This window comes from Acomys minous (assembly GCF_964271855.1).
Source record: "Acomys minous genome assembly, chromosome: 4".
Lineage (NCBI taxonomy): Eukaryota > Metazoa > Chordata > Mammalia > Rodentia > Muridae > Acomys > Acomys minous.
Window position 1 is genome coordinate 61,806,737 of NC_140486.1, and position 15,911 is coordinate 61,822,647.

The window sequence follows — 15,911 nt, forward strand, 5'->3', positions numbered from 1 at the left end:
AGTGATAAAACTTAGTCAGCTTCAAGGGAAGAAAACTAACCATCAAATCTGGATGCCATTGGAATTAACTTCATGCAAAACACTGATGGGAGCATTCAAAGTAATCCCGGTGTTCCTAGATGCTTACTACCCAATGGCTGAAATGGGGAGGAAAAGAGGAACGATGGGATGGACAACCTTCCTTCTGTTATTACACCTTTTCTACAGGAGCTAGGACAGAGCTAACAGGCACGATGTAAGTCTCCACAACACTAAGATTACGCCATCAGAGCTCTTCTACGGATACATTACATCGGAATATCTCCCTGCTCTCCGCGGGTCAGTGGTTTCCACACTACTGTGCCACCGTGTTCCACATTCTCTTTTGTTGCTAGGTACCCTGGGCAGCCCCGTCCACCCAAGCTCCAAGTGCTGTCCCTCCTTCAGACTTAACACAGAGTCTTGGCTCACATACTAAGGTACTCAGGTTGAATCTTTGAGAGAGGACCCATCTACTTGCAAGCAAGGACCCGAAGACCCTCCCCTCAGCACACACTACAAATAGAAACACTCTCCTCTCAGGGTAGCAGCCTGTTAGCCACATACCAGCAGGCAAGGTGGATGGAGCCAACTGAGTTGGGTAAGACAGCAGGCAACCCTATGAGAGCAGTGAACTAATGTGAGCCAGTCATAACCGGACAATTTAAGATTTGCTAATGTGGTTGAATGAGGCTAGACAATAATAAAAAATTATTAATTTATCATCTAATGTTGATTCTGTGCTCTACATTGATTTATTTAAATGGAAACATCTAAAATTTGTTTCAAATTTGATTTTAAAAGTCTGTAGGGTGAGATGTTACTGTTGGCTATTTAATTACAATTTATGTTAGTATATCTTATATAAATAAACATAATTTACTGATTTATTCTATAAAACACATTGATTTACTTAGGAATCAGATATGTAAAGCTATTGCATTTAGTTACCTTGGCAACATCTGGAGTGAACTACTCCATCTAAAAATATTTCTTGCATTGCTTATATTTTATATGGAAATTCTAATTAAAATGATATTTCTAAAAGATTCCTCCAAATGATAATTCTAATCTAGCCTAATGTACAAGTAAGTTTATTTCTGTACTACCTATACATCATGATTTCAAATTAAAGAAAAACATTGTAGGTTTGATTTTTAACTGTAATAGAAATTGGATTTGTTTTCTGCTAACATGAATTTGGTTTAAAATGTAACAAATATTTATTCTGTATTGGTAAAGACTTCTTAGCAAATCAGGGGATGTTTGATATGTTTTTAGAGGACTCTAGTGAACAAAACGTAGAACATCTGTTTATGAATGAAATAATTATGTTTAAATATATCCATTGTGCTCTCTTTAGACTTTCCTTGAATGAAATAACAAAGAAAACGAAAACCCACTGTGTATTAGCATAAATGCTTCAATTAGAATAAAACAGCACACATATTATTCCAAATTACTTTTATAGATCATTCTTTTTAATTCTGTATTTTAAAATACTACACATTTCATTGCTAATACTTTGGTTTTGTTTTCTCAAACAAATAGCTGTGGAAGCTGCCATTATATTGTTTGTGAACAGTCTCGAGCATTCCTTTGCATATGTTCTAGTGCATAAACTAGTTCTGATTGGAAATATACAGAGTGTAATGCAGAGTAATTTTGCCATTTGAACATGTTTCGACAATTTCACAAAACTCTTCTCTTGCTACAGTCATGTTATTTAAGTTCGCACTATGTGCCTCTCATTAGATCCTGGGATGCGGATGTTGATCCTGGACCCCTGGTTGTCCCCTTTCTCCCCTTCTGTTCTGCTGTTCTTCCTCTCTTCGCCCATTCTGCCCGTCAGAGATGTCAGCCTTTGTGGGTTTCGGTTCTTTTGACTGATTGTCCTTCAACTTTCATCTTACTTCCCTAATACCCCTCCCCGTCTTCAAAAGAGCCTGAAAACATCTTTAAAATAGAATTTGAGAGTCAGGTGTGTACCTGTGTAGCTGTAACCTAGCTAAGGTAGGAAGAGGATGCTGGGGTTGAGGCTAGCCTGAGCTACTTGGAGAGATGCCATCTCATAAGGCAAAACAACATCGGGAAATGTTTTTCCCTGTTACTTCCCAAAACAGCTATAAAATGTTCATGTTTGGTCTGAGTGAATGCCCAGGCCCTCTGACAGATATATCACTTCTTCCTGTTCTCTTCCTCCTTTTCCCATTCTGTTTTTGTTGCTCTCCATGATACCTTTGCCCTAAATAATCTTCCATCCATGGCTTTGTTCATGCTGATTGCCCTACAGGAAAGTCTCTAACGTCTTCACCTGGCAAATGCTTCCTTCCTATCTTTAGGAGTTCAATCTCATGACCATAAGCTCAGAAGTCTTCTTTCTTGTCCTAGACAACACTATATTTCTTTGTATTATGCTTCTTTTTCTGATCTTTAATTATTTGTGAACTCACTGAAAGCAGAGTCTCTATAGGCCATAAAATACAGAGTAGGCCTAAAGAAGATCTGTTGGATAAGAAAATCAGCAGACCCATTTTAGAGTTTCAGTGTGTATTGCTGTGAATGTTATTAATCAATTCCATTACACCCTACAAAACAATGCATATTTCACAATATCTAAAAGTGTGCAGAGATCACAGTGTTTCTCCCTCTTACTAATTTATATTCTTATGGTTAAGATTCATTAATACTCTTAGAGAGAAAGCTTCTCAAATCTGTTCTCTATAACTCTTTATAGTCCATGGTAAATTTGACATAAGAAAAATAGAATGTGCTGGGCGCAGTGGTGCATACCAGTAACCCTAGGTCTTAGGCAGGCAGATCTCTGTGAGTTTGAGACCAGTCTATTCTACAGAGCAAGTCTAGGACAGCCAAGGCTACATAGAAAAATCCTGTCTCAAAACAAAAACAAACAAACAAAAAATAAAAACCCAAAACCACAAACAAGGAAAACAAACAAAAACAAAAAAGAAAAGCAGAATGTAATTGTTCTGTGTAAATTTATCTATGTATTTTCATTTCATATATTAAAACAAAATCAACTCCACTAGGTAGCTTTTCCTATTAAATACTACATGAACTACATTTCCATAAACACCAAAATGAAACATAAGTAAGTATATAATGTTCTATTTTACTTTTTAATCCACTTTTCTATTTTTGTAAATCTGTGCCACTTGTGAATGTTTGTTTTTTTGCTACTCAGAAAAAGCACGTGTACATGTGCATTTTTAACTTCTCAGAGCTACACACAAAGATTAAACTGTCTACTCTTAGATGATCCCAGCACTTGGGAGGCAGAGGTAGGAAGAACTGTGAGTTCAAAGCCAGCCTGTTCCACTGAAGAGTATTCCTAGACAGCCCAGGCTACATAGAGAAACCCTGTCTACAAAACCCAAAATAAACAAACAAAAAAATGAGAAAAGTTACTGAAGTATAATGCCTTACAAAAGTTATAAGTAGTTTTAACATATTTTACATAAATAACGACACTCATGAAGCATGTAGCAGCGTACCCATCTGGATAGGAACACCCTTTATTAGTGAACTGCTCCAAGTCTGAATATTATTACAGAAGAGTAAAATCAAATTGCAAAGCAATTGATAATAATCTCATACTCTTTGTTATATTGACTTTTGTTTCAGAGTGCTTTAGATATTGAACATTGTCTTTATTTGATATCACGGTTGTGCTTTAGTGTGTTTACTAGATTGAAAAACAACAATGGCTGCTTCAGAACAAGGCTACCACCTGGTTAAATAACATGTATGAATAAGATCAGAGGCACAATGCTACACATCTATCAGAACTCAGTTGATAGGAGCTAGAGATGACCTAGCATTATTACTTAAGCTACAAATCTTTTTTCCCAACAGATGATTCTGCTGCAGAGAGCTTTAATGGCAACGAGACTCTGGGGCAGAGCTCAGTTCCTTCAGGGGGAGCACATGGCAGGGAGACTGGGGACTCCAGCAGTGATGGCAAAACTGGGGTGGAGCAGGAAGAGCAGCCACTGAACCTGAGTGACAGCCCCCGCTCTGCACATCTGACATCGGAATACAGGATAGAGGACCAAGGCAGTGATGGGAAAAACAAGTACAAGAACCTTCTAATCTCTGACCTCAAGATGGAACGAGAAGCGAGAGAAAATGGAAGCAAGGTAAGCTTTCATTACAATCACTGAATGGCGTTTACGTCACACACACACACACACACACACACACACACACACACACACACACACGCACACTACTAATCTACTTATAATTGTGCATTATGTATGTTCACAAAACATTACGTCAGGGGCTATAGAGCCAAGTGAAATGTGTCTCGAAGCTGTGGGTATTATTTGATACAGAGAATTGTTTGATTTAATGCATTTCATTTGTATAATCTACTTATGGATCAGTCCCTGGGAATTTGCCAAGTACAATTGTGAAAGGTTTAGTCTCAGTTCACAATTTTGAACAATGAAAGGATCTCTCTCTCTCTCTCTCTCTCTCTCTCTCTCTCTCTCTCTCTCTCTCTCTCTTTCTTCTAGTTTGGATAGGCAAGTGGGCAAGTGAGCAGTAAAGTCAATTAAATTCTCCAGTTTGCTGTGAAGACCTGGGTTTTTATCACTAATTGGCTTTAGGGATGCAGAAGACTGTGAAGCATCAGTGTCCAAGTTAGAGTTTGTAAATCAAATATATACAGAGTATGGTGAGTTGTCAGTATCCAAGGTAGAATTTATAGATTAAATATGTAAAGAATGAAGTAATGGGTCACTAGCCTATTTCAGATATATTATATAACTTTTAGATTGAATATATTAAATTAAATTGCAACCTCTCCATTCTTCATTGCTTTACTTAAATTTTTTCTTATTTATTTATTCATTTTACATCCCGGTCTTAGCCCCCTCCCTCCTTTCTATTCAGTCCCACCCCCTTCCATTTAGCACCCCTCTTCCCTATTCCTCATAAAAGGGGGGGAGCCCCCACCCACCCACCCACCCACCCACTGCAGCTAATCAAGTTGCATCAGGACTGAGTGCTTCATCTTCCCCTGTGGCATGGTGAAGCAGCCTATGCAGGAAAGCATGATGAAAGACACTTCCAAAGTGTCTTACTAGGGGACACCCATTGGCTACATCTGTGTAGGTGACCTAGGTCCAGTCTATTCATGATCCTTGGTTGGTGCTTCAGTCTCCATAAGCTCCTCTGGGCCCTGGTTAGTTGGCTCTGTCGGTCTTGTGGAGCTCCTGTCTCCTTCAGGACCTTCTATCCACTCCTCTCCCCCACTTTTCCACAAGACTCCCTGTGCTTTGCCTGGTGTTTGGCTGTGAGTACCCACATCGGTTTGGAGTTATTGAATGTAGCCTTTCAGATGACAGCTATGTTAGGTTCCTGTCTGCAAGCCTAGCAGAATATTTGTAATAGTGCAGGGGTTGGCTTTCTCCTATGGGTCTCAGGTTAGGCCAGGCATTGGTTGGATATTCTCTCAATCTCTGCTTTGTCTTTATCCCTACAGATCTTGAGGCTGGGTAAATACTGAGTCAAAGATTTTGTAGGTGGTTTGTTGGTCTCCCTCCTCTAGAAGTCCTGTCTAGTTAGAGGGTGTCCTATTAAGTTTCCATGACCCCTGCTCCTAGGAATCTCAGCTAGAGTCACTCCCCCATAGCCTCCCAGAAGCCTACCCTGTCCTATGTCTCCAGCTTGTCTGAGATGCCTCTGTGGAAGGTTTCTCTTCTCTCTGCAGGACAGCTGTTCTTCTGCTCCCCTGCCACCGCTAGGTCTAATCTCCATGCTCATTTCTTTCTGAGTTCCCTCTCCTACCTTGTTTTCTCTCTTCAACCACTACTGCTGTCTATTCTATTTCCCCTTCTGAGTGAGTCCCTTGGGTCCTCCTTTTTACTTATCTTCTTTGGGTCTGTGAATTGTAGTGTGTTTATCTTGTACTATATGGCTAAAATCTGCTTATAAGTGAGTACATACTATATGTGTCCATCTGGGTCTAAGTTACCACATTCAGGATGATCTTTTCTAGTTCCATTCATTCGCCTGCCACTTTTATGGTTTTCTTGTCATTAATGGCTGTGTAGTATTCCATTTTGTAAGCGTACCACAATATCATTAGTCATTCTTCTGTAAAGTGACGTCTAGGTTGTTTGCATTTTCTGGCTATAAGAGTAAAGCTGCTCTTAACATCATTAAGCAAGTGTCCTTTTTATATGGTGGAGCATCTTTTGGGTATATACCCAGGAGTGGTATAGCTGGGTCTTGAGGTAGAGCTATTCCCAACTTTATGAGAAAGATCCAGATTGATTTCCAAAGTAATTATACAAGTTTGTTCCCCCACCAGTGATGGAGGACTCTTCCTTCTTCTCATCTTTGCCAGCACTTCCTGAACAGAACACCAACAGCTCACGTGCTAAGATCAACAATTAATAAATGGGACCTCTTGAAACTAAAAACCTTCTATAAGGCAAAGGAAACTGTCAGGAGACTAAAATGACAAACTACATATTGGGAAAAAGATCCTCACCAATCTTATATCTGACAAAGGGCTAATAACCAAAATATAGAAAGAGCTTGAAAAACCAAACACCAACAAACCAAATAACCCAATTTAAAAGCTGGGGCACAGAACTAAATTCTCAACAGAATAATATGGAATTACCAAGAAGCACTTAAGTAAATATTCAGTGTCCTTAGACATCAGGGGAATGCAAATCAAAATGAATCTGAGATTCCATCTTACATCAGAATGACTAAGATTAAATATTCAACATTTTTAATCTTAAATTTTTATCAGTTTGAAAGTATGCGCACTGGAAATTTTGCTGTGCCTACTTTAAAGAAGCAATTTCTTCATTCGATGCCAGTCACTTTGTTAGCCTTTTAGTACAGCTCATGGAATTGTGGTGCTGAGGGGATACCAAACTGTCATCACAGGATGTCAGATTGCCTATTTTGGAGGTACAGAATGTAGAACTGAGAAATTTATGCCATTCTTCATTTTGATATTCTTGATTCATCCAGGCCTTTGACATGTGGTTGTAGACCTAGCTTTTGACATAGATACTATAAGCAAAAAGTCTTAACTTGGATTAATGTCTTAATTTGCAAAGGTTCTATGCTTTTTTGGAATTGGTTCTGTTTAAATATCTTCCTTGCCAGAGGGTGTGCTGTTTTATCCTCTTTTAGGCATGCCATTTCATATTATTAGACACTTAAGCACATCTGCCTGAGGGACAATGCTACTGCATTTCCTCTGGTAAAATGCACAAATGAATTCTTTGGTGGTTCAAAGTCAGAACACACAGTACAGTACAAGTGATGTTCTAGCGTCTAACATGATTTGAAGCATTGCATACATTTTATAGAATAAAACAACACATTTTTCTTCATCCTACATCATATTGCCTTCAAAAAGTGTGAGTAATCATAAAATGTATGAATATGAATAAGACAGTCTATTTTTCATTATTACACATCTGAATTGTAAGATCTTGGGAGCTTTAGGTATCCATGAGCTCACTCAGTGTTAGAACTACAACCATCTTCATGAAGTTAAAGTTTTCATATTTCAACATTGAGCTTTTTAAGGGCATCTTTACTTCTCTGTTACAGATATCACAAAGAGCCTAAACAATGGCAGAGCTTTCTCTGCCTTTTCCAACGCTGTCTGAAATAAATTTGTTAAATGTTACTTTCATGTCAGTTATTTGCATCACTAAAGAAAAGTTTTGATCTTCTTTGGTATTTGTGGGACTTTCAGGAGCTAAACATGAATGGATATTCATATCTGGTTTTTGGAAGGCCAACCAGCCTTGGGAGTCTTAACAGCAAGATGTTCAATCAAGATCTGACATTTTTTTGTTTATAGAATGCCTTTTGTCATGGGTAAAATCCATTCCGTAAAAATTAGTTAGTTTTTTTTTATATTGAACTATTTTTTAATTTGATATCATGTTTGTACTTTAGATGTTTACTAGATTAAAAATAACAATCTGTACCTCAAAAAAACAAAAAACAAACAAAAAAAAACAATCTGTGCTTGAAATTTCTGAATGCAGCATTTTTCAGGTGAACAAAGCTCAGTTCAAAGCAGAAGCTGTGCAGATATCATGGCCAGTTCTGGTTCTTTGAGACCCTGTGAATTCTGTTCTTCTGCTATTTTTCACATTGACTATAGCTGATACCTTCACATTTTACCAACAATTCTTGGAACAACCCCCAGCTTGGCTCCCTTTTTGGCTCCTGGTTTAAGCACTTGCTCTTGCCAATTTCACTGGTGCTATTTAGAGATCCAAAAAGCAAACTGTTTTTATATGGTGTGTATTAACAACTCTTATGTCTAGAACTATCTTTGGTTTAGTCTTTTCTTCTTTTTCCTTCTTAGCCACTGTTAGTGAGAAATTTGCTAATTAAAATCTATTAGTGATACTAGGTATTGGATTTTTTTTCTAAGCATAAATTTTAGGTGTTGTTAACATGTGCACACACACATCTTTGTGGAAATTAGCACATATGTAAAACTTCTTACTTATATCCCTTTAATTTACTGCAGTCTGTAGGTGTAAACACAGAATGGAGACACAAGCCCTAAGTCTCTTACAAGAGTGAGGCAGAAGTATCATGAGGTTCAGGCTAGTTTGGGCTACATAGTAAGACTCAGTCTCAAAAGGCCTTAGACTAGATAAATAAATAAAAACAAAAACTATCATGTTAGACATCTCAAATGTATAGTTAACATATTTGGTACTTGTTCAGGAGTAGATAAGGTAGCCAAAACAATTCCCAGAAATTACAGACTTCTTTGTAAAGAATTTAATATATATATATATATATAAGATAACAGAGTAGAAATGATTATTTTTGGTGATTTATTTTTATGTGTATATATGCATATACATGTACCATGTGCATGTGGTGCCCATGGAAGCCAGAAGAGAGCATTGCATCTCCTGGAACTGGAATTATATATCCTTCTGAACTATTCTGTGGGTAGTGGGAACCAAATATTTTCCTCTGCAAGAGCTCCAATGACTTTTAACTGCTCTCAAGCCCCTGAAAATTTCTTGTTATGAATATAGATACATATCCATTTCTATGCTAGAACAGGAAGAGCTCAAATTGGGGGAAACTATTGGTATTGAAGTAACTCAGAACTTGCCAGAAGGAAGGAACTGTCAATTTTCTTTTCAGGAGTCATTGTGAATGGCCTTTTTTTTTTTTTTTTTTTTTTTTTTACTTTTTTATTTCCATTTTCAGATATCTTTATATATTTTAATTAATTTATTCAGATTATAATTAAACTGTTATCCCATCACTTGTATCCTCCTGTTCCTTCCTACCCCACCCTATTCCCCTCCCTTAGGTCCATACTGGAGGGGCACTTCCTCCCCCACTATATGGTCACAGGCTATCAAGTCTTGGTAGCCTGCCTATTCTTTCTTTGAGTGCCACCAGGGCTTCTCATCAAGGGAGGTCTTCAAATATGGGGCACCAGAGTTCATGTCAGAGTTAGTCCCTGATCTCCATGTAACTGTGGAGAATGTCCTGTCCATTGGCTAGATCAGAGTAGGGATTCAATGTTTACTACTTGTATTGTCCTTGGTTAGTGCAATAGTTTGAGCAGAACCCCCTGGGCCCTGATCCACCCATTAAGATGTTCTTCGTGTAGGTTTCTAAGATCCTTTGCATCCTTCTCTTTCCCCATCTCCTATATTTCTCTTGCCTAGAGTCCCAGTAGGGTGTCCTCACATCTATCCCAATCTCCTGGTAAGTGAAGACTTTCATGGGACATGCCTCTTGGGCTAGTGCCCAATTATAAGTGAGTATATACTATGTGAGTCTTTCTGCTTCTGGGTTAACTCACAAAGTATGATCATTTCTATTTCCATCCATTTTCCCACAGATTTCTAGATTTCCTTGTTTTTATGCTCCACCACACAACAGGGACATATTCTCAACCATGCTCATAGCAGCCTTATTCATAATAGCCAGAACCTGAAAACAGCTTAAATGTCCCTAAGTTGAAGAATGGATAAAGAAATTGTGGTACATTTATACTATGGAATACTACTCAGGTATGAAAAACAGTGAACGGCCTTTAATTCAGAGAGCAAGATATTGATCTCAAGAGCACTGCCCATTCTGAGCTGGAGATGATTTCATAACAGAAGACCTTGTCATTTTTATGCCAGATTAAATTATGTGCATACTACCTATTTCCTAAATACTTGTTGGAAATTCCATCTCTGAAGTACTATTATAGACATCAGAATACATAAATGAGTGAAGAAGGCTACCTTCATCTCACAATCTAGCAGAACAGGACACCTGTCTAATCCTTTAAGTTACACATTGGGAAAATAAATCGGGTGGAATGCGATAATGCCCACAGGACAGAGGTGATTCTTATAGACGATTCAATGGAGAAATTTATAGAGGAAATTTTAATCCAGCAACATGGCTGCTCTGGCAAGGAATTACATCCAAAGACCTTTCTAGGTCTATGTGATCTGTCTGTAATGCAGATGCTCTCTGCATTACAATATGATCTGGCCAGAATGCAGACACCCTTAGTACATACCATTTAATCCCAAACAATGAAGGAAAGTTTAGTTTATAGAAGGAAGCAGCCGTGTTTGAAAAGTGACATCTAATGATTCTATAGACAGATAAGGTAAAATAGTTAGATAAGGTCTTCAAAAACCTCAGAGACCTACAGAATATGACATTTTAAAATGTTTTTATTATCTTAAAGATTCACTGACAATGAGACAGGTTAACTCCTGGCAATACCCAGCCTACCTCAAAGAGGATGTTGAACATCAAAGAACCTCCTTATGGAGATGGCTTCAAATGTAGCAAGCAAGCCACTGAGGAAAATGTCCTCATTTCTACCACAGACAGAATCCTTCCTAAAAAAGGGCAAGTTTGGATGCAGCCAGAGTCAACAGGACAGGCAAATTCTGCCAAGACAGAGTAAGCAAGTCCTCACTAGTTCCTGCCTCACAAATATGTCTGTCAGATATATTGGGCCAGAAGGCTTAAGATGATGTCCAAAGTTATAGAGAGTTTTGGGTGATTATTCAGGCAGCGAACTGTCTTTGTCATCTTCTCATTTGGAAAGCTGCTAACTTGCACTCATGGTACACTTAGATAATCAATTTTATTCCTTCTCCAGTCTCTGATGGAGCTGAAGACCAGGTAGTTTAGTTTTACAATTAAGCTTAGTTCTTTAGGGGTTAAGATGTTTTAGGTCTAGATAGATGTTTTAAGTTAATAATGATGAGATGTGATAGATATGGATTTACACTCAGAATTTTATTTATTTATTTTCTTTAATTTATTATTTTGATTTTTAGAGACACAGTTTCTCTGTGTAATGTTGGCTGGCCTGGTTCACTTTGTATACCAGGCTGGCCTAAAACTCACAGAGTTCCACCTGCCTCTGTCTTCTAAGTGCTGGGTTTAAAGGTATGCACCACCATGTCCAGCATACATTCAGAATTTTAAAAACAGCAAGATAAGGAAAGATGTTTTCTTCAAGGCTGTCAAATACAAATAGCCAACACACTAAGAAGATACCATTTATATAATTCCTGATTGTGTCATGGTTCTTCCTGCTATAGGTAGTTTATTGTATATATGTGTAATAATATAAATATATATGTACAAAATAAAAGATATTTAATAAAAAATAAAATGACATTTAATTGAGGGGCAAAAGAAGTGAAAAATCAGAGAGAGATTTGGCAGAATGAGTCAGAGATAGGATATGCCCAATTCTCTTGAGAACAAGACATGAAAGAGAGTCTACTTTAGAACAGAGCAGGAAGAGAATAGGAATGGGTTTTACCAGGACAGTTGTACAAAGACAGGTTGCAGAGAGAGTAAGCCAGAGGATGGGAAGGAGCCAGAAGATTAAGACATCTTGCCAGAATTAGTTTGAGGCCAGGCAGAGGCAACTCAGTCAGAAGCCAAGAGAAGCCAGTTCGACTCAGTCAGCTTAGAGAGGAGTTTGGGCCAGAGTAGCTGAGTTAAAGCAGCTAATGAGAGTTCAGAAAGAGCCAAAAAAGGCCTGAGAATGTCTCTCATCTCACCTTCTCTTCTGAGGAAATAAAGACATTTACAGATCTTGGTTCCAGATATGAGTATAGAAGGGTAACGAAAGCATCTAACCATGACGGGGATGGATTAAGCCACTGCTGGGTATATATCCATGAGTTTGCCTGCCTAGCTTAGAGATTCTCAGGGACACAGAATGACTAAAGTCCCTTATTCAAGGCTTTAGGGCATCTTCAGACTTTGGGGTAACGTTCCCTACAGTTAAGTATAATAAAGTTTCCATTACCTTGGTGGTTTATGGAGATTATTCTGGCAACATTGTAGTAGATGGATAAGCTGGGAACTAAATGGAAGGAGAGGCAGAGGTCTGCTTAGAGCTATTACAGCAAGTTATAAGAAAACTAATGAAAACGAAATCATATAAACAGCAATGTGAACGGAAGTCAAAGAGAATAAAAAGAATGAACTCATTTTTTGTTCTGTTTGCAGTGTGTGGGATCTGTGAGTGTGTGTGTGTGTGTGTGTGTGTGTGTGTGTGTGTGTGTGTGTGTGTGTATGTGTGTTTCACATGTGTGTGTCTGGGTGCATGAATGTATATACCCATCTGCATGTGCTAGGTTTTATCTGAAAATATTTTTCTGCATTCAGAATCCATATATGGAATATTCTAAGGTTTCTCGTTTGGGATCAGCATTATTTTATCCTAACACTATCAAGAGAATTTTGTTCCAAACTTTGTTTCATAAGCATTACCTTATAGATTCACATGGCGCTTTCTATCACTTCTGCAAATCCTTAGGTAATTACACCACCACCAATTTCTCTGTTTGTTGGAGACTTCTAAAAGCTTAATAATGTAGAATCACTGAGAGTCTTGGATTTATGGGTTTAACGCTGACCTATTTCACAGTTTTATTGAGAATAATATCAAACAAAAATGATTTAAAAGCATTTAAAGGCCTGAATAGTGGCTAGAAATGCTTGGAAAGCAGAGCTGAATTGGAGGACACTTTTTCACTGATTGCTTATTATTATGCAAATTCACCCAATAGACCAGAAAGAAATCATATTAGCCAATCTAAAGACAAGATATATTGCACTGGAAGAAGTTAGGTGGTATTTGTTTTCTTTGCTCATGGCCACAGTTTAAGGGCAAGTTAATAACATTAAAATTCAGAACTGCAAAGAAATGACAATGAGCTCAGAAAATGAGACCCACAAGGAACTATGAGGGAACCAGCTATACAGAGAGAGAAAGGACAATAAATCACAAATTTAATGTCTACTCTAGTCTAAGAGTTATTAATTGTTGGAACTGAAAACAAATCCAGAATTCTAATGGAGGGAAATATAGAACTCTAGAAATGCCAAAGGGTTGGCATTTAATTGTTTTTTTTTCTAATTTTGAATATTGGTAGCCTAGTCACATTTTACATATTATGGTAAAATATTCTAATGCAATCTCACAAGAATAATGTTTTAATAATAACTGCTGTTACATGTAATAGCATATTTATACTATACTCACATCGAGAGGGGCTTGTGATTACTGTTTCTTGCCTAATATGCAATCTTGGTTGTAATGTTCAAGCCCAGGTCCCAGGATGCTTCTGTTTTTACTTTATTTAATGATATTGTTTCTCCCCCACATGCTCCTTGTCATATTTTCTCAATTATTTTTTCATTTACTTTTCATCAAAATAAATGTTTCCATTCAAATTAAAAACTGTAAAATATTAATTATAATTACCATGAAAATTGCTATAACATTTTTTTTCAACTATGAATAGAAGAATTCAAGGATTGGCCTCTCTTAAGATGCAGGTGCACGAGATATCCTTTATCAGGATGTAGGTTGCCACAGCACCCTGCACACCAAGCCTAGAAGAATGAGTCATTGTCTAGAAGGGCTGGGCTCTACGGATCTAGGTCCCCTAGGAGTGGGAGTGCGAGGGGCAGGGAGGGGGAGTGGATGCCTTATCTGAGTATTTTAGCATTACAGCTCTCCTAGCTCAGAGCTCCCAGTGAAACAGGAAACTCCTACACGATATTAAGTGAAACAGCTTGTTGTGTGTTTATTCTACGGTGAACAAGTACTTTATGAACTTTGGAGAATGGGAAGGGGTTGTTGGGGTGAGCGCGTTTCATTGGCTGTGGCTGGGATGCTGGTGATGCTGGGATGCTGATGATGCTGGGATGCTGGTGATGCTGGGATGCTGGTGATGCTGGAGGTTGCCAGCCTAGGTTTTCCCAGAGCATCAGGCATGGAAGCTGAGAGGGAGTGGTCCCTACTCCTACCAGTCTCAGGATAAGATTTTGCATCTCAGGTTTGAGATTTTGGGGCTTTGGACATGTCTCTGGCTGCACTCTAGGCTCTGTGCCTGTTTTACCCCGGTCACCCAACCTACTTGCCTTTGTTTGTGGGTGTTCTAATTTATTAATATTTAAAATTGATGATTTTTCAGTAGCAAACTTTGTTGGTCTTATGTAGCAATGTTGGTTCAGAAAAGTAATTGTTCAGGATAGAAACAACAGTATCTACTCTTTTTCATAACAGCTGCGGTGAATGTACTTGGCACCATTTCATTGCTAAAAAGACCAGGGGGGTCTGCTCTAACTACTGTACCAACCAAGGACAATGCATGCATTAAACCTAAAACCCCTATCCAGATCTAGCCAAGGAAGAGCACATTCTCCACAGCTGTGTGGAGAGCAGGGACTGACTCTGACATGAACTCTGGTGCCCCTTATTTGGCCACTTCTCCTCGGTGGGGAGGCCTGGTGGCACTCAGAGGAAGGGTAAGCGGGTTACCAGGATAAGACCTGATAGGCTGTGACCATAGGGTAGAGAAGGAGGTCCCCTTCTGTCACAGGCCTAGGGGAGGGGAATGGGATGAAAGAAGGATGAGCTGGAGAGATGGCTCAGAGGTTAAAAGCACTGACTGCTCTTCCACGGTCCTGAGTTCAATTCCCAGCAACCACACAGGGGCTCACAGCCATCTATGATGTGATCTGATGCCCTACTCTGGCCTGTAGATGTACATGCAGGCAGAACACTGTATACATAATAAATAAATAAATAAATAAATCTTTTTTTAAAAGAGGGAGAGAGGGGGAACAAGAAGGTACAAGTGAAGGGATAACAATTTAGATGTAATATGAATAAATTACTTAAATAAAACTTAAAAATAAAAAACTAAGTTTAGGAATTTTCATTTTGACCAGGATGGTAGACACATTGTTTAATGATTTTAACATGGAAAAATGATGTGTATGAGAGAGCATCATCTGGGTCTACTAGTTATGTATTGAATTCTAAATGTTTTATTTTATTTTATTTGTGTGTAGTGTAGGGGGATGCTAGGGCTAGTGCACATGGGCCTCAGGTAGCTAGGAACTGCACACAGATGCCTTTGCCCAATTAGCCATCCTGTCAGCCTTTAGACTAATTCTCAATAATTAAATAGGAGTTAGACTTTTGGCAACAGAGAGGCAATTACAAAAAAAGAAAGACTAGATGAAAACGGCATCAGGGAAGGACAACCGTGATGAGCAGGAAGCAACGAGTCACAGACAGATACATCAGTAAAAAATAGCATGTTGACTGGAGAAAACTCCCAGGTCCTTTGGAGCCTTTAGGGTGTGCACAGCTCTGTGTGTTGTATGTGTGTGTGTGTGTGTGGGGGTGCATGGGCAGACTGGCCTTTAAGGTAGATTGTTCTGGGATCTGTGCTCCAACGTGGCTTTGGGTGACATAAAAAGAATGAAGATTGCTAATTGGACAAGGGCCCAGTGGAGCGATGTGGGATAAGATGGAAAGAGATCCAGGA

General features: G+C 38.6%; 1 protein-coding gene across 16 annotated transcripts in view; it reads left to right on the top strand.

The window, feature by feature from the left end:
- NOL4 (nucleolar protein 4) overlaps window positions 1-15,911 on the top strand; it is a 344,671-nt gene that overhangs the window by 194,574 nt on the left and 134,186 nt on the right. For 15 of the 16 annotated variants that reach the window (XM_084778257.1, XM_084778267.1, XM_084778265.1 and 12 more), the window contains one exon: window positions 3,895-4,178. In XM_084778257.1, the coding sequence (XP_084634383.1) occupies window positions 3,895-4,178 (284 nt within the window). Of the gene's footprint in view, window positions 1-431; window positions 620-3,894; window positions 4,179-15,911 lie in introns of those variants that run through there. The other variant, XM_084778262.1, reaches the window with a different exon arrangement.